Consider the following 24610-nt stretch of genomic DNA (forward strand, 5'->3'; position numbering starts at 1 on the left):
TTCGACACCATCGAATAAATATTCGAACTAAGATTCGTCTAGATACAAAATCCGAATAAAATTTTATTCGAATAAATAATAATAAAGTGCTTTTTTCACAGTTTTCTTTTCAAATTCTTTTCTCAAGATTTATCCTCAGTATCCGCGATTAAAAAACTGATTTTGCAACAGAGACCATGGAAGACTGATTACAATGCATTTGCAAAAATAATTATAGTAATTGGAGGTTGTTCAAATGAGTGCAACAGGATGATCGACGAGTCGAGGTATTAATTATAAAAGATCGCGCGACTTTAAATCGAATCGGCCAAAAGAAAATGAAATAATATATGGATTTTCGGTGTACAAAATATTACCATTAATATTTGCAAGTGCATTGCAAGTGCATTTATAAGTGCACTTTTCGCATTGCAATTTTGTGAGCTGGCAAATTTTCTCTTATACTACTGATTCATCTCACTGTACTTTTCTCACCTGATCTTATCGTTCGAATATCAGATTTTAAACATTAAAACAGCGTGAAAAGCGCGGAGATCGCTTTTTACCTAAAAAAAGATCGTCCGATTGCTGAGACGAGGCGAGGTCGACGCACCAATTTTCCGGATGCGATACAGCAATGCTATTTACTTTTGTAATTGTTGCGTTGAGCTTCTGTAACCATGCGTGGCAAACGCACGATAGTCTCGCGTAGTCCCGATCGAATTTATATTCGTCAATATTGGAACGGCACCGTGTCATCCGTAGAAAAGCAAATACTCTGCGTAACGTGTAAATATTTCGTCGAAATATTCGCCGTTTTTAAATCCAGCCGCGCTCCCGGCAAACTTTCCCGTTGACAACCCGTGTTTGGCTTCGAACACTCGGTTATCATTAATGTTCAACTTGCAGGATATATGTATATTATACCTAGCGACGATACGAGAGTGGAGTTTGCGGAGTATGTACGATGTACTGTGCTCGAGGTCTCGAACGGGTACAAGTTATCGGGAGACATCAGCGACGGCGTGACACAGGCGAACACATATAAGATCGCTCGATAGCGCTGAGATTGCTGTGATTAATAATATGTCTGAACCGTCAAAGGGATCGTTCAAGCCAGCACAAAGAAACTTTTTCGCATTTCTGCTTCCCAAATCGGGACAATTACCTTTCACTTTTTTTTCCCCGAAAATTATAGCATCTTCGCGCGACGCGCTGTTTCCGGCACTGAATACTCTTACGAAATCGATGGATATTTATTATGTATGCGAAAGAATATTTTCGGTATCGGTTGACTATTTTTGACCGATCAAAATTATCGAAAGAAACAATTCGCTTTTATTTGATTTCTGCTTCTTGCAATTATCTCGGACAAATTTTATCTTACAGAAAGATCCACGGATAATGAACGTGTTCGAAATACTTCCCCGATCCAAGAAATCGAAAGGAAATTATTTACCGTGATTCACTTTTCGAGTGTTACTTTTAACTTTAATCAAAACCATAATGCTTGTCAATTACTAATTTCAACGCTGTCAATTGAGCCGTTTATTTTGAAAGTGGCATAAGTCACTTCACCGTAATGAAAAGCGGTGATTTTTGAATGTTTGTACGAAATTATTTATACTGAGAAAAATGTCAGTATCCTGAGATAACAAATACAAGTAAATCTTCTCGAAGTTAGCATCCATATTTTTAAACGTGTTAAAACGCAAACCTTTAAATATATCGACTTAAAAACAAAGGGACTTATGCCACTTTCAAAATAAACGGCTCAATTACGGAGTGTTCTAATTTTTAAAAACTGATAACTACTCGCGCGATGCTTGTTGCATGTGCATAGCGGTATTTTGCAGATTATTTTTCTATTTTGCAGATATGCATTTTATGCAATTTATGAATCTTATTATTTTAATTCTGTGAATATTATTTTATTATCGAAATGGGTAGAAAATGAAAATATAAATAAATAACTCGCTGGAATTATTACAGAATGAAAGAAATTGATCTCTCAGTTATTATATAATAATATATATTAATAATAATAATAATTTATATATATAATATAATATAAATATAATATAAATTATATATATATATATATTAATATAATATATATATATAATTATAATAATAATAATATATATATTATTATATTAATATAATAATAATATTAATAATATTATATAATAATATATTATTATTAATATCACATTAATATTAAAATATTAAATATTATTAGTAATAAATGGAATACAAAGAAACAACGGTAGAAACTGTGAACGCGATGATAAAGACTGTCAATCTGACTTTTACGGAACCGATGCAAAAATTCAGCATTTTTGCACAAAGATTCATGATACACGTATTACGAGAACGGTGACAATTGAATTGTCTGTTCCATAAATATTACAGCAGATCGCTCTCTATTTTGTCGAGTGCCAAACCTTGAAACGACGATTAATTTATATCAGCCGCAGAGTGGGAGTTCAGATTGGAGCCGATTAACGGTAAATAATTCGGATGAAAATTACGGCCACGAAGACCGCTTCACAATGACTACAGTCGACTAAGCAGTCATCGTTACACAAGTATCCAGTTAATAGGTGATTATCACTGGTTTGCGGTGGTTATGACGTTTACAGCGAGCGATTCGCTCGGAACTGAACGGGATAATAATACCAGTAGACGAAATAACGGTGAAAACATCTATTAACCCGTCAGGAGTTTGAAAACCGGAACAGGTTGAAAACGAACGCGTTGCCCGTATCGCATAATTAAACCGCTTTCGGCGTTGTTATGCACCTGTCTCGTAATAATTGACATTTTCGCCGGGCAAACGGTATCCGTCCCCCGAAACGTTCACACACGGCTGCCTTGTCATTACGGTGGTCAGTATAACATTTTCCCGTTGTCGTTGATGTTTTTTCTTTTTTCTTTTGGAAAACTTGTACGAAACAATCGACAGCCGCGTCTCTTCGATTTGTTACCAGCGAAAAAGGAATGATAAACAAAATCGTACTGTTCGAAAACGTGGAGAAATCACACCGCTAAATACATCAAGTATTAATACCGAGCTTGCAATTAGAGCGAGTTCCGACAGTACAACGCACAATTAACGCTCTGCAAAATCAATTAACAGCCTTCATATTCTATAAAATAATGAAGCTTCTTCGTTTTACATTTTTTGCTAGAATTTTTTAGGGTTTCGATATCACCCTTTTTTTCGTCTTTTATCCGCGGCTTTGGCAGCGAGGATTTTAATTAAAACATTGCCATTCGTGGAAGTAATTAAGAGATAAAAACAAGAACAGTATGGTTACGGAAGCCGAAGATAACCGCGGTGCATTTAATTTAAAAACATGTTTGTGTTTTTATCGCTGTAGAAAACAATGCAGCGAAATTAATTTGGAATCGTGTTTGTATGGTTATTAACATGGAATGTGACAGTGAATGTTATTTAGTATGATATTTGCGTGCTTACTGAAATGGAAGATAATGCAGTGAATTTTATTGAGAACAATATTTGTACCCTGATTAAAACAGAAAATTGAACGAATCAATAAGTGGAAAATGATCAGTGGAAATATAATTGTTTCGACTTATTCGCTAATATTCGTGGGCCGGAAAAATTCGAGATGCAATCAAAGCGATACTGATTTTACATGTAACAACAAATAAAAAGCGTAGATCCAATTTAAAAATTCGTGGACCACGCGTACGACTGAATACGGCTTGATTACAGTGTCATTGAATTATTTTTATCCCGTGCCCTTATTCCTTCAATCTTCGTGAATATTAATCGATAGAAAACGAAAGATCAATATTAACGCGCCGTTATTAGAAAAACTAAAAAAATATATATATATAATTAAAGAATTACTCAATTTTTAATGTTTAACTAATTGCTTTATTACGACTCCCCTTGAATTTTATTTCAAGCAAATCATTGTAAACTAAAGCGTGAAGAAATTTACAAGATAGGAAACTAAAACTGCACGTCAATAATGTTATAACAAAATATGAAGCTAATCATGGATTCATACAAAATATTAAGGAATTTAATCAATTGAAAATATTTGTTAAATCGAAGAGACAATTTTCATAGCCTGAAAGTGTTGTAAAGAAAACAATATACAATAACAATAACAATATAAAAGATAATTTTAAACAGAAAAAGTAAGTAGAATAATGTTAAAATGTTAGCTGGAAAAATATAAAAATGGAGGATGTTCTTACAATAAAAAGCATTAAAGGAGAATAGTAAAATTAATGATTAATTAACGTTCGTATCATTAATTATTGTGCTGCATAATGCAATTGATTAGCGTGCCGTGTAGAAAACAGCGTATAACACGCTCACAAGTACAGCATAAAATTAGCGTAATCTATATCGATGTAACGTTTAACGTATTAATTTCTGTAAGGCATACATTAGAGCCGGCAGAAACGTGTAGATGCATATTTTATAGTTCACTCACCATTGATAACGTGTACGTTGACGCTGGCCTTCTGCGCCACGGTGGGCACACAACTGTAGATTCCCGAGTCGTGTAGTTTCGCATGACTGATACTCAATCTGCAATAAAACGAAATAGCGGTATTCACGTTAGCGAGAAATATTTGAACCGTATTCTTCAAATCTGATTTTTAAATGCGGGCTTGTTGCGCACGAGGCGAACGAATTCACTGATCGAGGCATTCGACTGTGCTTTCATGAGGGAAAAATAACAAATTATGGTCGCCGCTGGTGCGACCGAGCACAATGCATATACCAGATTTTTCCATAATTCGTGTACAATAATATCTTGAATTTCGCAATATTCGCAATATCTTGAACCAACATAAATTCATGGAAATTATAATTATTTCGTTGCACAGTTAATTGCGTACACATCGACAAGATTTGTGCACGTTTAGGATTATTATTTCGTCGAGAAATCATTTTTTATTATTCTTTATTCTTTGTTACGTTTAATATTAATATATCTATTAATATCTATTAATATAATATTTAATATTAATATATCTATTAATATCTATTAATATAATATTTAATATTAATATATCTATTAATATCTATTAATATAATATTTAATATTAATATATCTATTAATATCTATTAATATAATATTTAATATTAATATATCTATATTAATATATCTATTACATTAATATGTAATAGATTTAATATATATCTGCAGATATTTTGTTCGCACGAAACGATTTTTAACAATTGAATGAAACAAATGTTGTATCGAACAATGTTAAATACTATGCCATGGCCAGTAATAATTCTTTCTTTTTTTAATGAAACAATAAAATATAGTAGAATGAAAAAAGTCGAGTGGCGTAAGATTAGAAAATTAATAACTCATTTCAAGAACAACAGTATCTGTAACGTTAACGTTAAATTATTAATGCGGAGTGGTTTTCAGATCGCACAGATCCTAAATCATAATTTCTTTGATTTATAATAGCGACAGAAATAGCGTCGAATAAATTGATCCTAGTATGTCAGGGTTAAATGAAGTAAACATCAGCGCATTTTATAAAGTTGTGGGCATCCATTGATTCGTTTACGTTTTAATATAATCCAAGGCTTCCTGCAGCTCGGGTTTAATGGAAATAAATGACGTCAACCCCTTCGTTACCAACTTAAGTTTTCACGGTAGAGAAAATACGTATGAAATTCATATATATAAAAGCATCACGTTGAACAAATCTCTTATAAGATCAAACATTATTCCTTATATTTTTTACTTCCTGATTCGACTGCAATTTTCAACAAAATCGAGCAGCATTTTCAAAATTTGTACGTTTACGTGTTAATTTGTAAACAATTAAAGTAAATCTCCGAAATACAAGAGATCATATATATATATATATATCGATAAGAATTAATAATCAATTTTATACAATTTAGATTTTATATTATATTGTTAAAAAGTTATTCTAAAATTATAATTAATTAAATTAATAATTATTCTAAAATTTTAGTCTAAAATGTAATACAACTTTTTTAATTCTAAAATATAATAAAAATGTTCACAAAATATTTCAAATTAGCGCAATTAACAAAACTTGCAAATTAATGCAAATTGCAAAATTTATTAGAAAAATAAAGAACGCTGTAATTAATTACCGCAGGTAAAATGTAATACAACTTTTTTAATTCTAAAATATAATAAAAATGTTCACAAAATATTTCAAATTAGCGCAATTAACAAAACTTGCAAATTAATGCAAACTGCAAAATTTATTAGAAAAATAAAGAACGCTGTAATTACCGCAGGCAGTGGTTTCAATTGCATATTCTAAACGTCTGTCAGACTTTATTTTTACAAAAATTTGGTAAGACGAGTGCGACAGTAAAATAAAAATTGTGTAATGTAGAAGACACACAAATACCAACGCACTGAACTATCAACAATTAAATAAAATCTACTCGAAGAATGTCAGAAAACATTCGAAAGAAGCGATCGAAACAAAAGCTTCAAAGATAGATGAGAATTGCCGGATCGTTTTTCCGCCAACAACGGGTATTATTCTTCTCGAGCATTCTATATCTCGAACGTGCGAAACTAATCAAACAATCACGGCGCAGAACAGTATACATATCCAAGAGAAGCACGTTGGAATCGCTGGCCGCCGATCTGAAAAATTTTCCGAAGCGTAAAGGAATAGAACAAACATTTGCTTTGGAAGATACGATTCGTTCCGGTATACAGCTTCAGGATTGTAAGTTTGCGAGCCAATATTTGCAAAGATATAACCAGACTGATCTTTGAGTAAAAGTTTCATACTACTTATCTCACGCGCATCCGACATTTTCCCGCCGCGTTGTACATGGTAAAAGCTAAATATCGCACTGTGTGGAACAGAATGCAACGAAAAGCGGAAAAATATATTGTCCGATCGAATGCAGGCATTTATAAATATTCGATACAGAATAAGTAACGGAATCCATTTCTCAATAATATTTATAAATAACAATATAATCATAAAATGATACAGTATATGAAATATATAAAATGATACAACAATGAAAGATATATGTATAATTATGAGATGTAAATGCAATTATGAAGTACAAATATAATTATGAAATACAGATATAATTATGAAATACAATTGTAATTATGAAATACGGTTATTACGTATAAAAGTACAAATATTCAATTGAATTCCTAAATCGTAATCATAAAGATATAAATTATAAATTAAATTAAGACTATACCCTACACGGTAGTACTAATTAAATGATCGAATTCCACTGAATATGTTTTAAAAAATAGAAATGAAAATAAAGCTGTTAAACGACATATAAGCCAGCAAAAATTAATACTATTAATTCAGTAATAAGTATTCTCATCAGCAATTAGTTAAGTTAAGGAAACAACAGCACTATAATAACGATTTATATAATACAATTATAACAATATAATAATATAATATAATATATATAATAATATAATATAATATAATATAATATAATATAATATAATATAATATAATATAATATAATATAATATAATATAATATAATATAATATAATATAATATAATATAATATAATATAATATAATATAATATAATATAATATAATATAATATAATATAATATAATATAATATAATATAATATAATATAATATAATATAATATAAACAATATAATAATACAATAATAATATAATTATATAATATATCAATTTATATATGAATGTAAATAATAATTTATGCCTCAGTCATTTTAAAGTTATCGCGTAGCCGTGTTAACAATTAATATCAATGAGCGAAAATGACGTGACTTCAATTAACTATTTGTACGGTGTTCTTATCGATTCGAGAGTCAAACGCAAAAACGTTTAACCGCGAACAGAAGCACTGCTCTCCAAGGAAACCATTTGTTTTACTCACGCTGGACACAGTGTTCCTGTAACGTCACAGAACGCCCGGGGAGAAACGTACCGGGCCATTATTACGACCGCCGAACGAATGATGTACAAGCACGTCGCGGCGATAATACGATTAGGTGAACACGATCGTCGGACTTAGTTTATGACGCTACCCTTTGACACGTGATACACTCTCCGTCCTGTTTACGTCGACAGTCGTGTGCTGCTTTTTATTGAACACCCAGGCACACGTTATAAAGCGTAATCGCACGTGATGTTCACAACACGCCGCGATTAAACGGCTTAAATCGCCATAATTTGTTGCCGCCGCGGATCCACTATTAAATTCTTTAACGCTTCGCAGCTCATTGTGTCACCGCCACAAAAATGTCGATTTAGATCAACGCTGTCAAACTCGAAAGCTAACTTGGGCCACAATAATAAATAAACAATGCTTAACTTTAGGTGGGCCGCAAAAAAATGTCAATGTTCATAGAAACAAATATTTTTATTTCGACTAGTACATTGTAATAAACATATATAATATTATTAATTAATTAATATATTATATTATATATTATTTGTTAATTAATATAATATTATTGTTTACGTCCTGATACTTGACATCAAAAATGTTCGTCTCGGGCCGCGAGTTTGACATCCCTGATTTAGATTGATCATTTAGGTCGCAGTGTTCAGCGGATTCTTCGACTCAAGTGTCACTGCATTCTTTGAATAAAAATATTTTAGTTCGATTCTTTTGGACATAATTGACGACTTATACTTAATACGTAGTATTATGTAGTACTATTAGCTAAATTAGCTGCATTTTAATGATAATATGAGCCGTTTATTTTGAAAGTGGCATAAGTCACTTTTTCAAAAAGATCGAGTTAATGGTAACACTAATTACAATCGAACGGTATCTTTTCATTTAAAAAAAAAGGGACTTATGCCACTTTCAAAATAAACGGCTCATATGTAGTATTCCTATTCTTCTAGTTGCAGCTAGATGATAAAAGTAAAACGCTGACAAGAATGATGCTCGTTTGCAATTTATTTTATTAGCAAAATTTTTTAAAATTGTTTAAAAGATCTAACGACTATTCTTGTTCATAAAATTTTGTCGACACAAATAAATGATCCGGATATTCTGTAACGATTAAAGGAGAAAAATCAAGGAAATAGACGAACTATATTAATAATCATTGGACCGTGGGTTTTTATGCGAAATAAAAAATGCAGTAGCTTTGTAAACATTTATCTAGTTATTTTTGTCAAAAATTTATAAAATCCACGGTCTAATAATCACTTCCCGAAATTCTAAGTTCGCATTTTGTTTAATATGTTCCTGACAATAATGATCGCGAATTAGAGAATTCATATTTTCACTATCATAATCATATCTTCCAATCGTCAGCGCATATCTCGACGATTCGGAATCGTACAAATCAATACTCTTAAACAAACAAAAGAACAAAGAGATTTAAGCAGAGAATCGAAATGCACGCGGAACTGCAACATAGTAGAATGCGCGGCGAAGCTGCAACGAGCTGCAACGAATTCATAAAACCGGCGGTTCAATGATCGATAACGAAACGAAGAACGAGAAAACAGCAGTAAAAATGATCGCAGACGTTACGGCAAGGAAGCGGGCAGTTAAACCCGCATGAAAAGCGGCCGTTAAACGAACTCGGTCGCCGCGTAATTTTTACTGGTCGAAATTCCGTTTGACACGCGTAATAAAGCAAAAACGGTGTTTCGTCGAGCGAGCGGGCAACGAACGCCGATTGGTCGGTAGATGTTCGAACGAGTATCCTCTCGGGCAACAAGCAAATAATTTGACGTCAGATGCACTAGTTGCATGACACCGCGGCTCGTAAAGAAGTCCCGGCAAACTTGCTCCCAATGGATTATTGATTAATCATTTACCTGCCGTATTTCAGTAGTTAGTGTCATCGCACACCATCGCAACGTATTGTACCTCGGGGACTAATAACGATCGTTTAAGGGTTGCGTAATGGTGTCCCGGTATACCTCACGGCCTCCCGCGCATCCACTAAATAACCTTTCAGAAATAATCATTTTAATGCCGGCTAAATTAGCTGCATTTTAATGATCCCCTCGAACAAGGAAGACGAACATCGCTGCCGGCGTTCAAACTCAAATCTCCGCTTCGGCGGAACTGAGACGGAATATTTTGTTGTTCAAGGTAGAGATTATTAGATCTATATATATATATATAGATCTAATAAATATATTCCGGTATATATATATATATATATAGATCTAATAAATATATTCCGGTATATATATATATATATATATATATATATATATATATATATATATATATATATATATATATATATATAGCGGAAAGTTCTGTCCGATAGTGTCACTTCAAGTTTCAATCCATATGCACGTGTTGATTTGAGACATATATGAGCCGTTTATTTTGAAAGTGGCCTAAGTGATTTTTCAAAAACACCGAGCTAGCTATTTTAATATTCACATTTCTACGTTATACATATAATTTCATGTCAGCAAAGCTGAAAGAACGCAGTGACCCTTGGGAATACAAAAACATTATACCACCATGTTATCAATTAGCAATATTTTTAAATTTATTAAAACGTAAAAACCTTAAATATCTTGATTTTAAAATAAATGGACTTAGGCCACTTTCAAAATAAACGGCTCATATGACTATCTCTCCTTATCATTGCATTTACACACATGTACTCTTCGCGTGACCTTGAGCACGAAAAATTCATAAAAGCAGAGCACTCGAATTGTTAATTTGAAATTCTAAATGGAAAAACGAAGTTTCTCATCCGAGAATCTTTCATGCGACCGCTTTTAACCCTTTGCACTCGAGTGGTGACTCAGAGGCACCACGAAAATTTGTTACATCACGTTTTAAGATAATTTTTATATTAACAAAGTTTAGATTTAAAAAATTCTTAAGGGTGTAACTGTCGTGTGAGAGTCCCAAGAGTTAATTTCATATGCATAAAATGCATTTTATCATATAAAATAAAAACACTCTAACTGAGAAAAATGATTTTATATTTACAGTTAAAACACTCTCTCTCTCTCTCTCTCTCTCTCTCTGTCTCTGTTATGCGAGTCCCAAGAGATAATTTCGTATGCATAAAATGCATTTTATCATATAAAATAAAAACACTATAAGTGAGAAAAATGATTTTATATTTACAGTTAAAACTATTGTGCGAGTCCCAAGAGTTAATTTCATATGCATAAAATGCATTTTATCATATAAAATGCATTTTATCATATAAAATAAAAACACTATAACTGAGAAAAATGATTTTATACTTACAGTTAAAATAGCTTCGACTGCAAAGGGTTAAGCGGTTTATTAATTACTAGACTGTAGATTTCATGCATTTGTGACGAGATTAACAGGGAAAAAAATATTCAAAACTTTGCGTTTTTTATTAGACCTGCCCGAGAAGGAAATTTTGTATCTCATTCCGCTTGGACGCGATCGAGACAGAAAATGTTTATTCTCGTCGCAAGTATGATTACGTACAGCACAATTTAAGCCATTGGCTCGCATCGAGGATGTAAAGTCGACGGCAGGTTGGCTCAGCGGAATCCCTTGAAATTGGAATGCACGTCGGTACGAGTGAAAGATTCTCGAACGCGAGAAAAGAGATAGCGATCGGCGGAGCTGGTTAGAATGCATGAGGGCAGCAACAATTCAAAGCACTGATTTCATTTCTACGAGATCGGGGCGCGTCGCACGCAATCGCTGCCACGGATAGAACTAATTCCGGTTCTTGACTCAAGAGAGGACCAACGGCTCTGGAGAGAAGGCTCCGCGTAAATTCGTCGACGCGAAACGCCGGCTCGCCCGGCCCGGCTCGGCTCGGCTCGGCGTCGCCCTGACAATCGTCAATCACGTCCAAAAACAGATGCAACCCGGCTGCAATATTCGCGCGACACACGAACGGCAGGGCTGACAAGGGCCGGCTAGAAATGCAGAGCATGCCCGATACGTCTTCACGGTGCAGAGGCCACCTGACAAAGGACTCCCCTGTTTCCTCTTCACTCGAGGACCAACTGAATATTATATCGCGTACGCTCCGCTTCGCCGAGATGCATACGCGAGAGGGAAAAAAATTGCGGTGGTGCAACGCGCGTGAAAAGCTCGCTTCCACGAGCCCGAAAAGTTCGGGGAATTTACGCCGGGCTGAACGGTAATAGTTCATCCGTCGATGGTAATTCGAAATCACAGGTCAGCACCGAAATTTAGTGGCACGAAACTGGCCGAACTTTAGCACCGGACGAATATAAAGCAGAATCGTTTTTGATACGGTTCAGTTTTAATCGTTACAGCGAATGCTGTTCTTCTTTTTTTTGTGGAAAAATATATGGACGCGTGATTTGGCGCGAAATTAACATTTTCTATCTCGATTGGATAAATGGAAAAATTAAAATACTTAATCTTGCCATAAATGGATACGAAGTCTAGTAATTATCGTATATTTCTTAAACATATTTGTACACAAATTTTTTAAGTAACACTGAACTTTTACTTCGCGCTGCTAATTAATGAAATGTGTTGCATTCGTATTATAATATTTTAACAATCACACGTTCCTTTTTTTTTATAATCTATGTATACTTTGTAATGCGAACAGGAATAAATTACACGAACGTTTTACAATATTAAGACATTGTTGGACATTTTTGCATTGTAAATTAATGAATTGTGCTTCCTCATATTTTTTATAATCTATAAATATATATAATATATCATATATAATATATCTAATCTTCGTGATACAAACAGGAATAAATTATAATATAAATATATATATAATCTTCGTGATACAAACAGGAATAAATTAAACGAACGTTTTAAAATTTGAAAAAATTGGTGGACATTTTTGCGTTGCGTTATTAGTAAATTGTTCTGCATTTATAATTCCAACTTTCAACAATAATTATAGATTTTAAAAACGTGTGTACAGTTTCTGATACGAACGATAAATTAAATACAATAAATGCAACTAAAATACAATGCAATACATTCAAATATAATAAATGAAATAAATACATTATACTATTAAGAAAATGAACGATTCTTGTTTCAGATATCGTAAAACGTTCCTTTCGAATTGTATCGTAAGATACGCTTCTTTCAACCGTAACATCCTAAATGAAACATAAATTCTTGATTTTCCTTTTTCATCTTTTTCTCAAGCATTTCGAATCTCACGTAAACCTATACATACATATGTGAGCAAGATGGAAGTCTAGTGATGTATTCCTACCGAGTTCACCGGATTTCCCCTTAATATTGAGTTTTCCCAATGCGTCGACACCGGGTGGTGACCGCCATGGGTATTTTAGGGAGTCAAAATTCTACGGCACCCTCGATCATCTCGCCGGGTCGAGGGTGGCTCTAGAAAATATTTTTCAAATCAAGAAAAATTTAATCAAACGCCCATAGGCATTTACTACACGATACGCATACGTAAATAAAGAAAGGGTAGCATTCTATAATACTTTACGGAGTGACGAAGCTGGTTTCGCGAACGAATAAAACTGTTTATATTTTATTACATTATGTTTGCAACGCGGCATCTACTAAATTATGCAATTTTTGTTCTGAGTCGCAATGGAAGTTGACAAACGTTGAACTTTACGGTTTTTATATTCTTTCAACTTTCGTGTTTTCTCGTGTAATCAATTATCAATAATTGAATTGTTATACAATGTTACGTTGCATACGTTGAATTACATTGTTTTGTGTAAAATTATTCGAATACTGGCGGTTCTATATTATCATTGAATATCAAACGTTTTTTTGCTTGTTATATAGACTGTTTCAAAATAGATAAGGCTTGCAAATAAAATAAATAAATAAAATTACGTACGGATAAAAACGAATAGAGATGAATAAAAACGGATAAAAATGAATGAAAACGAATGAAAACAAATAGAGATGAATAAAAACGAATAAAAACGAATAAAAACGAATAAAAACGAATGAAAACGAATGAAAACGAATAAAAACGAATAAAAACGAATAAAAACGAATAAAAACGAATAAAAACGAATAAAAACGAATAAAAACGAATAAAAACGAATGAAAACGAATGAAAACGAATAAAGCAAATAAAAATGAATAAAGCAAATAAAAATGAATAAAGCAAATAAAAGCAAATGAAACGAATAAAGCAAATAAAAATGAATAAAGCAAATAAAAGCAAATAAAACGAATAAAGCAAATAAAAATGAATAAAGCAAATAAAAGCAAATAAAACGAATAAAGCAAATAAAAATGAATAAAGCAAATAAAAGCAAATAAAACGAATAAAGCAAATAAAAATGAATAAAGCAAATAAAAGCAAATAAAACGAATAAAGCAAATAAAAATGAATAAAGCAAATAAAAACAAATAAAACGAATAAAGCAAATAAAAACAAATAAAACGAATAAAAATGAATAAAAATAGAATAATTTCCTACGAAGTTTTGTAAGAAATTTCCAATTTCGATTTTCTCCAAAATGAGGCGTCAGAAATATATATATATATATATATCTCTTTTCTTTTGTCTCATTCATGTAAAATAATCTGATGCACGGTCACACCGTATCATCGAGATAACGTGACACGTGAACAAAGAACAATAGACTTACGTCGATGTGAGGGCGTCGCTCCACTCGGTTTCGACAGTGATACGAGGTTTACCGTCCACATCGTTCTCCGAATGCGGCGACGTGACCACCGGTTGGCTACCACGGAACCAAGACACCGTGCCCAAATCGTGAGGCCCCTGGGACATCAGGCAGGTCAGCGTGAGAATACTTCCGGTTTTCACGTATATGTCCGACGAGCCGTTTATTCTGGCGCGTGCCTCTGCAACACACAATATTTCCGCCAATTAATAACGATCGAAGAAACGCATCCGGAAGCAGCACTCTGCCTCAAGAATCTTTTGCTTTATCAACTGTGTAATAATGTTGTCCGTCGCTGCGCTGAGATTGTAAAAAAAATTGATATATCACGACGAAAGATCAGAATATTTTTTGATGGTTCAAACGATGAAGATATCGTCAGAGATCGCCAAGAGCCTCTTCAAGTTCAGAAGAGAAAGGTCGAATGCCTGAAAATACGCCAAATGGATGCCACCTGCAAACATGTAAATGTCCGAATAATTTCAGACAACGATGCACGTAATTTGCAAGCTAAATCGTAAATGATTTCTTCGATGCGTTATGTTTTACGCAACAGTGAGAAGTCGCGGTGCAGTTTGCGGCAGGATTCTTACAATTCCGCGTAAAAATCGGTTTCAAAAATATCCCGGCGAGATAACGAAAGCCTTTCTCCAAGCAGCTCCGGCAGTTTCAACATAGTACGAATTTAGTCAAGGACACGGTGTTTCAAGGACCGATGTTCCGAAACCTTGATCCCGGCTCCCTGACCGCGTCAATATTACGCGCTATTATCTGATAACCCGAGCCGATAAATTATTCATATTGCGGACAAATCTCATCGCGTATAAGCAACCAGCGGTTCGGGTCCCCTGACATCGAAGATCGGCCTACTTTACGATCGGCACATGAATGTCCCCGCGTGTTGCGCATCTATAATGGGGACGGGGCAATTATGCGCGAGCAAAACTGTCGCCGCGAAGCAACTTTCGCGGGAACAAAGTTAGCTGGAACATACGCGAACTATGTGTTTAAAACTATCGTTATCTATCCATTATACGCCACGCAGGAGTATGTACGGGGGTGTCTCTATCTAGCCGGCCGAGGCACTACAAGCAATGGAGGAACGATTCGTAAAACTTAACGAGCAGAGATCATAACGCACACTGCTTCAAGGCTCGAACTCTCGCGCGGCACCTAACTTTATGCACACGATCGTAATATGTAATAGGTTCTATAACTATTCGTGCGTTACGAAGTAGGTTGCAGTTAACGCGTTATTTACCGGCGGATTTCTTATCGTTTCGAGAATGTGCTGGCTAAGGTGCTGCTTATATTTTTAATGCACGATTTACGTTTTTTAATCGACGATTTGTATTTTACAGTTTAGGATTTATACTTTTAATTTGTGATTTATATTTTCGAATTTACGATTTATGTTTTTAATTTATGCTTTATATTTTCCAATTTATGATTTATATTTTTAATTTACGACTTATATTTTCCAATTTACGGTTTAAGGTTTTAATTTACGATTCATGCTTTTCATTTACAATTTATATTTTCCAATTTACGATTTATACGATTCATTTACAATTTATATTTTCCAATTTACGATAAAAACTTTCCATTTATAATTTATATTTTTAATTTACGATTTATACTATTCATTTACAATATTTTCCAATTTATGATTTATACTTTCCATTATGTGTGATTTATATTTTTAATTTACGATTTATACTATTCATTTACAATTTATATTTCTAATTTACCATTTATATTTTTAATTTACCATTTTTATTTAAAATATACGATTTATATTTCTAATTTCCCATTCATACTTTCAATATAGGATTTATATTTTCAATTTACCATTTATATTTTCAATTTATCAATTATATTCTGCATATGCGATTTATATGTTTTTAATTTACCATTTACATTTTCAATCTACGATTTGTATTTTTAATTTGCCATTTACATATACAATGTACAATTTATATATATATATATATATATATATATATATATATATATATATATATATTTACATTTTAAATGTACGATTTATATATATATTTGCAATTTACCATTTGCATATTCAATGTACGATTTCTACTTTTAATTTGCCATTTACATTCTCAATGTACGATTTATATTTCAGGCCATCTGCTATAACTTCCAGAAGAAGCGTCTAACAGCAAGTTACCGCGTCTAAAAAGGGGTAAAGCTTTTACTTCATCCTAATTTATTCACTCCCCTAAGTGTTTCTCTCACTAGATGCGCCACGGGTGCAGCCTCCGCGTAACGCACAGAGAATTTTTCTCCCGGCTCAAACCGCCATGGTTTCGTAGATTGAACTTTCCCCTTTGCTACGAGCCCATAAAATTTGACGCATGATTTTTTACTGCCATTTTATTGCACTCCGAACGAAAAGTGTGCCACTCGCGCTAAAATAAGGCACACCGTGAGAAGTTACAGTGCTTTCCGGAGTATAAAAATATCGTTGGCAAAATGCAACGCGGGTAAGTGAACCCAGAGATTTGTCGCTTGAAAAATAGCCTCGGCATATTGCCGGTCGATACCTTCGCGACGAAGTTACAACGGCTCGAATCTCGTGCATTTTAAAGACGTTTCTGTTCAGGCCGCCGATCAAATCGAAAGCAGAGAAATGTTGTCTTCGTCGGCTGAGAGATTACTCATTGCGAAAATAGAATATTTTACTCGAAAATAAAACGTTCAACACGTATACTTGCGTTAAAAAAATCCGCTGTCGCACGAACCATCGCGCGTTTCTAAAGAATGTTTTTTCTCTTTCAAAAATATCATAAACGGAAAAATAATCGGAAAAATCAATATTTAAATATCGAAGTGCCGTCATTTTCGAAATTATTTCGAATTCTTCAGTGGTAGTTCGCACAAATAGTCACACTCACACTAAACAAGGTATCGCCAGCACGTCATTTTTCCCCTAAAATACTTTCTCTTAACCAAATGCAGCGCGTGCGATTTTTATTATTTTCGTTGGCGCGCCAAAATCCGCGTACGATAAGTCTTACGGCTTCGTTTGAAACAAACGATTCCGAAAGGGCCGTAAAATCGCATTCTAGGCCAGAATGCTCCCCTGAACAACGAAAAAAACAAGTCATGCATTAATGTAACACGGCGGAGCAGCCGGGCCAAACAACAAAAACAGCGTAAATCAGTGCGGCGCGCGGTGAAAAAACATTTTCGAAATTACCGATTGAATTGGTCGATTGCGCGGCCGTATTATCGGTCATATTTCACGCGGCTTGCCGTGCTGCCTGTGCATTTTCGGTTGTCCCGGGTCGGGCATGGAACGCACGATTACACGATTAAACGCGGGCCTAGGCGCGCGCGCGCACGGGGCACTTTACCTACGGGACAAAAGCGGCCCCGATAAAAAGATTTCGCCGGATTTTCCCGCGTGACCGGCTCAATAAATGTTGCCGGCCGAATGCGGGATTTATTTCGTCGCGCGATCTACGGCTAGCTTGAAACAAAAGAATTCATTGCGTTCAAACGAACCGCCGCGCCGCGCCGGCTAACCTGCTCTTTTTATTCTTCGGGCCCCTCCCGATGGTTCAATTATCGTTTGGTATTTTATTAGCGACGCGACATGCCAGCTTTTACTGTTTTTCGCGGAACAAATAACCCGCGACAGCGCGTTGTTAATTAACTACACCGGCTCCTTTTGTTCCGCCGCCGCCGCTCGGGCCGAAGTGCGATCGCGTTTTTCTTCGGTCGTTTTTGCGACACGCGAAACCGGCAACCGATACCATGAAGAAACTCTTGATGGCCTGCTGCTAATGCCCGGAAACGTCGGCCCAACGGAACCTCCTTTTCGTTCCGACCGAAATCTACGATTTAGAAACGATCGCGTAACGTCTGCACGAATTTAAGCGGGCTAATTGTACTTGTTTGAAAGCGACGATCGTTATCCACATCACTGTTCTACGTAATACGATGGTATTGGGTCACCGAGTACGAAACGCATAGATTTTATAGCGAAATTACAGAGCAAAGTAATAATGAACTTTGTTGATTTCGTTACGGATTGCAAGTGGCCCATCTCCGTGTACATTGCTTCCAATAGAATAAGATTAAATGAGATAAAACAGACGGAAAATAAAACAAGAGAATATAATACAATTGAATAAAATAGAATAAATTTAACTCAGATGAAACGCAGTAATTTGTACGGATTTAAAAATTTTGCTATTATTAAAGTATTAACCATTTGCACTCGAAGCTATTTCAATTGTAAATCTAGGATAATTTTTCTGACTTATAGTATTTTTATTTTACATGACAAAGTGCATTTTATGCATGTGAAATTGACTCTTGTGACTCGCACAACGGTTACGCTCTTAACAATCTTTTTAAATTTAAACGTTGCTATTGTAAAAATTATTTTAGAACGTGACATCATGAATTTTAATGGTGCCTCGGAGTCACCATTCGAGTGCAAAGGGTTAATATTATTCGTTACGCAGATGTTTCCTGTGAATTAGGTTAAGAAGGATGTGGTAAGAGAAACCAGAAAGAAATAAAATATTTGAAAAAATTTTAAGTTGCTTTTTGCAAAATTTTACAAACTAATAATTCAGTGAATAGTCGCGTGAAATAGTTCGCGAGAAACGCAGGAAAGTATAAAAATAATTAAAATCTATTAAAATCATAATATATTAAAATTAATGTTATTAGAACAACAAACTGCACTTTTAGTAAGATATTTCTATTGTAAGCTATTTCTGTCGCCGCCTCTAATCGAAACGATAATGATTAAAATTAAGAAAACCTCTCGCTTGATATTTCGTGAAAGTCTGTGGTCCGCGAGCTTTTGACTTATTAGAGAAAGTACCTCGCCGTAATATCGAGGGGAGGATATAATAAATGTTCATCTCTAAGATATCACGGTGTTGTAAAAATCTTTAAGAATTCCAGCAATTCAAAGTCTCCACGGGATGTTTCTTTTAAGTGATGATGTTCTATGGAGGGTCAGCCGTGTGCACGACCTTTCGCCTTTAAAAATACCGATGAGAATGTCCAACGTAAAAATTTAATGGCTACATTGAATCAGGCTATTCGCTTTTCCCTGACACCGGAAGGGATGGAGAGAGAGAGAGAGAGAGAGAGAGAGAGAGAGAGAGAGAGAGAGAGAGATTAGAGAGCGAGGGAGAAAGAAAGGGAGAGAGAGAAAGAGATGGAGAGGAAGAGAGAGAAAGAGAGAGAGAGAGAGAGGGAGATTAGAGAGCGAGGGAGAAAGAAAGGGAGAGAGAGAAAGAGATGGAGAGGAAGAGAGAGAAAGAGAGAGATTAGAGAGCGAGGGAGAAAGAAAGGGAGAGAGAGAAAGAGATGGAGAGGAAGAGAGAGAAAGAGAGAGAGAGGGAGAGAGAGAGAGATGGAGAGGAAGTGAGAGAAAGAGAGAGAGAGGAAGAGAGAGAAAGTGAGAGAGAAAGAGAGAAAAACAGAGAGAGTATACGAGAGGGGAGGGGGAATCGATCGCGCTGACAGGTTCTGTCATACGTCATGTCCAGATATAAATTGGCTGAGATTATGTTGCAACGTGAAAATAATGGACCATTAACGAGATCGATTTACAAATAAATTCGAACGCTTCACGTGTAGTAGGAAACATTTTCGTCGCATTTCCGGCGTGTTTTGTATGAAGTTTATCTCGATGGACGTTCGCACACACATACACATACGATACGAATACATTTGAACAAATTAACACGTTGCATTAATTTGGCTCGTTGTTTTTAGTAATCATTGTCATATTAATCCGGCCCATTTTAATCCAGAGTATTTGGCTCGTTCACCTAATTACTGAATTTTCGGTAATTAAATACGATAAATAGCTGTTAAGTCGGGAACGACAGAAAGGCTGATAAAGTCTGCAAGAAATCTCTTCGAAAATATATTTTGTAAAATTGTCGAATTAAGCTCTCGGAATTGTTGTAAACGTCGTCGGTAGTACAATTGTGAAAATGGTCCGACGTTCGAGGATTAAAAAAATAGCAAATATTTGCAATCAATAGACGGCCGATCGACTTTCCTCTGGATCGCAAATTTCTCAACGAAATAATAAAAAAAGTGGGATCTAGAATATTTTATGCTCCAGGTTTACCAGGGCTGTTTTCCTTCAGTTGCTTACGTTTCCCGATGCCTCGAGCCTATTGTTTTATTATCCCCGTCGGCAGCTTTCAGGAGTTTTCGTTACCCAGAGAACAACTTCAGCAATTTAATTGACTTTTCTTATCACTTCGACGATCTAAAATATTTCATAAAATCAAAGTAAAATTATTCAATGAAAGTAAGCAAAGCAAAGTTATACGAGATCAATCATTTTCTTTAACATTCTTGTCTCACGGTAATCTTAATAAAATTAAGAAATCACAACGGATTAGCGTGAAAAAATTCATTTTTGAAGATTAAATTTTAAATAATTCTCAAAATTATGACTGTACAAATTTTTTTTTAAATTGTAAATTATTACCTTTATTAGTAGTATAAATACGATAAAAATCTTGTTAATATAATCATGGTAAATTTCTTAAAACATTGTGCGCTGAATCGATTTTCATCGATTCCGCTAAAACGAGATAATAAAACTGATAAATTATTTTTCATGATTTAGTGTCCGAGTCGAGAATAAGGATTCTGTTACATTTCCAACGTTTTACTGACACAATTAACGATTTATTTTACCGAATATTAGCACCAAAAGCTTGAAACAATTAACTTGTAACATTCTAAGAACTTCCATCCTCCACGTGCTTAATTTTAACACTTAGCCAACCGAACGGGGAGATCTCCCCGTTTTGAATTCAGTCGATCGACGACCGAATGAATGATTAATGAAAAATTAGAAATGATTGCTCAATTTTATTAAGATTTGCAAGAGGTACGAATACTGAAGAAGCAATCGATGCCATATAAGCTTGCTTCATAATTTTTGTTTAATCGAATGAAATATCTTAATTTTATGACAATTTTTGAGGGGTTTCTAGCGCGGTCGTGGAAGTGTTAACTATTGGGATTATGGAATGAAAATGAATATGATTCTAATTCTTTGCTTAAAAGGACTTTATTTTATTCCTTTATTGAGAGAAGGTATGTGGGCGAAAACGATCGAGCGACCAAACTCTACTGAGAGTCCGGTAAGAAGAAACGCTTCTTTTATACCCTTTTTGGGTTCGTCGTGTCCACCAATCAGAGACGTTTTATTTGTCGCGTTTTACATTGTATACGTGACGCTGGGACCCTCAAACAGTCAGGGCACGATGTATATCAAAAGGTACACATAAGGTGTCATGCACACCAGAAAATTAAAACGACTGTCATGGTTAAACCACATATTATTTCGAGTCCGAAAAATTAGTGAATATTCTTCAGACGTTCTAAAGTAAAGGTGAACAGCGTTTTTCTTAAAAATATCACTGTTATGTAGTTAAAAAAATCCGGAAAGTTCTCGCTTTGTGATTTGTTCAATACTTCGAACATGGCTCGAGTCCGTCCCGACCATCTGTCAAAGCCTCGTGCTGCGTACTCTCTCGCGGACTCTCTCTCTCGCACCGTCACCTCTCATTGGCCAGTGTTTTTCGTTAATAACTCGCAAACGAAGCCGCGGATTGCATTTTCGCAAAGGAAAAAGTTACTTCAAATGACCTCAGCTACCCCTCATTTTCGGCTGTTAAAATAATTGTGGGACACCCTGTATATATATATATATATAGAGAGAGAGAGAGAGAGAGATATTATTAGATATTATATATATATACATATACAGTTTACATCACCGTCGCTGCCCGCTGACGGAGCCGGCGAAATGTAAACCGAAATCTTAACTGAATATATCTTACTAAGTAAACTATAGATTAATTTTTGTTCGAGGCTAAAATTTCAACATTAACAAACAAATCGTAAATCGAATTCGAACAGAAACATTGAATACGTCTTATTCGTTAACCGTAAACTTAATTATGCTCGGAACCGAACAAAAGGCATGCTAATTGGCTACCTCGGAGTTAACTGGCTCCACCACCCTGGCCCGTTATTTTCAAAACATCCCGGTGAAGTCATAACCGAGGCTACCGAACCGAAGAGCCGGCCGACGAATGGGTTTAGCGTGAGGGGTGGTTTCATGAAAAGCGGCCGAAGGCTGTTTAACCTCCGGCCGCCGCGCTGTCGGAAAATGCTGTTAGCTTTCGAGTGACGAGTATTCATTCGCGGCCCGGGGTCCCTGGTCTCTCCCGTGCAAGCGGCAAGCGTCACGCGTTTCCGGTTGCGGATCCCACGGGAGATCGAAACACTGCGGACGCGAGAAAGGACGTGCGCATATTAACGACGCGCCGCGGCATGACGCGCGGAGCATCGGAAATGCTTCGGCTGGAAGAGGGGCCGCAAGCAGAACGGGGGACACCGATTTATTCCGATATGGCTGGGAGCCGGTTATCGTAGCCTGACCAACCGCTGTACGTGTCTCTGCTTTGTTTTCGGCCGTAATTAACTTCGTAGGGCTGAGGAGTCGATTACTGTGCCCCGTTACCGCGCCTCCAGCTTTCGCTATCGAACGCAACTTTAGGGACTTAGGGGCTCTTAAGGACTCGATACTAAATAAGCGATACTCAAGCACAAAATTAAAAAAATTAAACCTTGTCATTCGTACACGGAAAATTGATCCAGTTACTTTTAATGGTTAAAAGATATTTCATATGTCTTATACGGTAAACATAGTGGAAATAATATATATAAATAATATATAAATAATATATAATAATATATAATATATATAATAATATAATAATATATATATAATATATATAATAATATAATAATATATATATATAATATATACATAATAATAATATAATAATATATAATATATAAATAATATATAAATAATATATATAATATATATATATATATAAACATAGTGGAAATAATTAATAATAATAATAATTCGTGGAAATAAACAAAAAGTATTGGCTACCCCACAGTAACTGGCTCCACTACTGTATTTGTCGAATAAGACATATGACATTTTTTCATTCCTTTATTTTGTTTACTTTTGAATAAGAAAATTTAATATCATTATTTCGATGTAGTTTCATTTTTCTCCATTTATTTTTCTACTCTCATCTTATCGAAAATGGTAAGAATAGCTGAACGATGGCTTCCTCGTTCGAGAAGCGGTCTTTTTGACCGATAGCAGAAGTGCTTTCGGCAGTCTTCGCTGTTTTGACTTCTCGATTGAATTGAAGTGAAGGTCTACCTCGGAAATGTTGATTTTTCAGTACGATACTGTACAAATTCGATCTCGATCGTAAAGAACGTTTAACTAAACTTGGAAAATTCGAGATGCGTTTGGGAAAGATAATAGAACACCGAAATGTTACGAAACATAGAGATCGTTACTAAAACTCATTTTCAAGATTAAATTGAGCTCTGGAGGTCGAACATAATTGTGCATCGATCTGGCATCGTATGCTATGTAATATCGATAACAGTCAATATATTGCCTCTTTTCAGAATATTAAAAACTATTTGGAACATCACGTGATTTCTTCCAACATTGCACTCCATAAAGTTCCGTATGTAATTCCATTGATTTGTTTTCACTTATATAAAAATGATTTTATGAGTTAGCTATTTTTTTTTTATTTTTTAGTGTACAAATTATTAATTCAAAGCTTCATTTCTTGGGTGATCAGAGTTAGTTAGATTTTACGAGTTAGTTATTTATTTTTTATTTTTTAGTGTAGAAGTTATTAATTCAAAGCTTCATTTTTTGGATGATCAGAAATGTTAGGACGATTTAACTAAGCATGATAGCGTAGATATTTATTTTTTAGTGTACAAGTTATTAATTCAACGCTTCATTTTTTGGGTGATCAGAAATGTTAGGACGATTTAACTAAGCATGATAGCGTAGATATTTATTTTTTAGTGTACAAGTTATTAATTCAACGCTTCATTTTTTGGGTGAACAGAGTTAGTTAGATTTTA

General features: G+C 34.7%; 1 protein-coding gene and 1 long non-coding RNA gene across 2 annotated transcripts in view; one reads left to right on the forward strand and one right to left on the reverse strand.

Moving 5' to 3' along the window:
• The window catches only part of LOC143260240 (uncharacterized), a 34622-nt gene extending 17121 nt beyond the window's left edge, over positions 1-17501 (forward strand). The window contains exon 3 of the long non-coding RNA XR_013034362.1: positions 16740-17501. This is a non-coding gene — a long non-coding RNA (uncharacterized LOC143260240). The remainder of the gene's footprint in view (positions 1-16739) is intronic.
• Positions 1-24610, reverse strand: part of dpr1 (defective proboscis extension response 1) — a 637236-nt gene that overhangs the window by 47062 nt on the left and 565564 nt on the right. Inside the window, exons 4-5 of the mRNA XM_033480167.2 lie at positions 14558-14777; positions 4461-4558 (exon numbers count right to left, since the gene is read on the reverse strand). Of these exons, the coding sequence (XP_033336058.1) occupies positions 4461-4558; positions 14558-14777 (318 nt within the window). The remainder of the gene's footprint in view (positions 1-4460; positions 4559-14557; positions 14778-24610) is intronic.

Source organism: Megalopta genalis, chromosome 11 (assembly GCF_051020955.1).
Source record: "Megalopta genalis isolate 19385.01 chromosome 11, iyMegGena1_principal, whole genome shotgun sequence".
NCBI classification, from domain to species: Eukaryota; Metazoa; Arthropoda; class Insecta; order Hymenoptera; family Halictidae; genus Megalopta; species Megalopta genalis.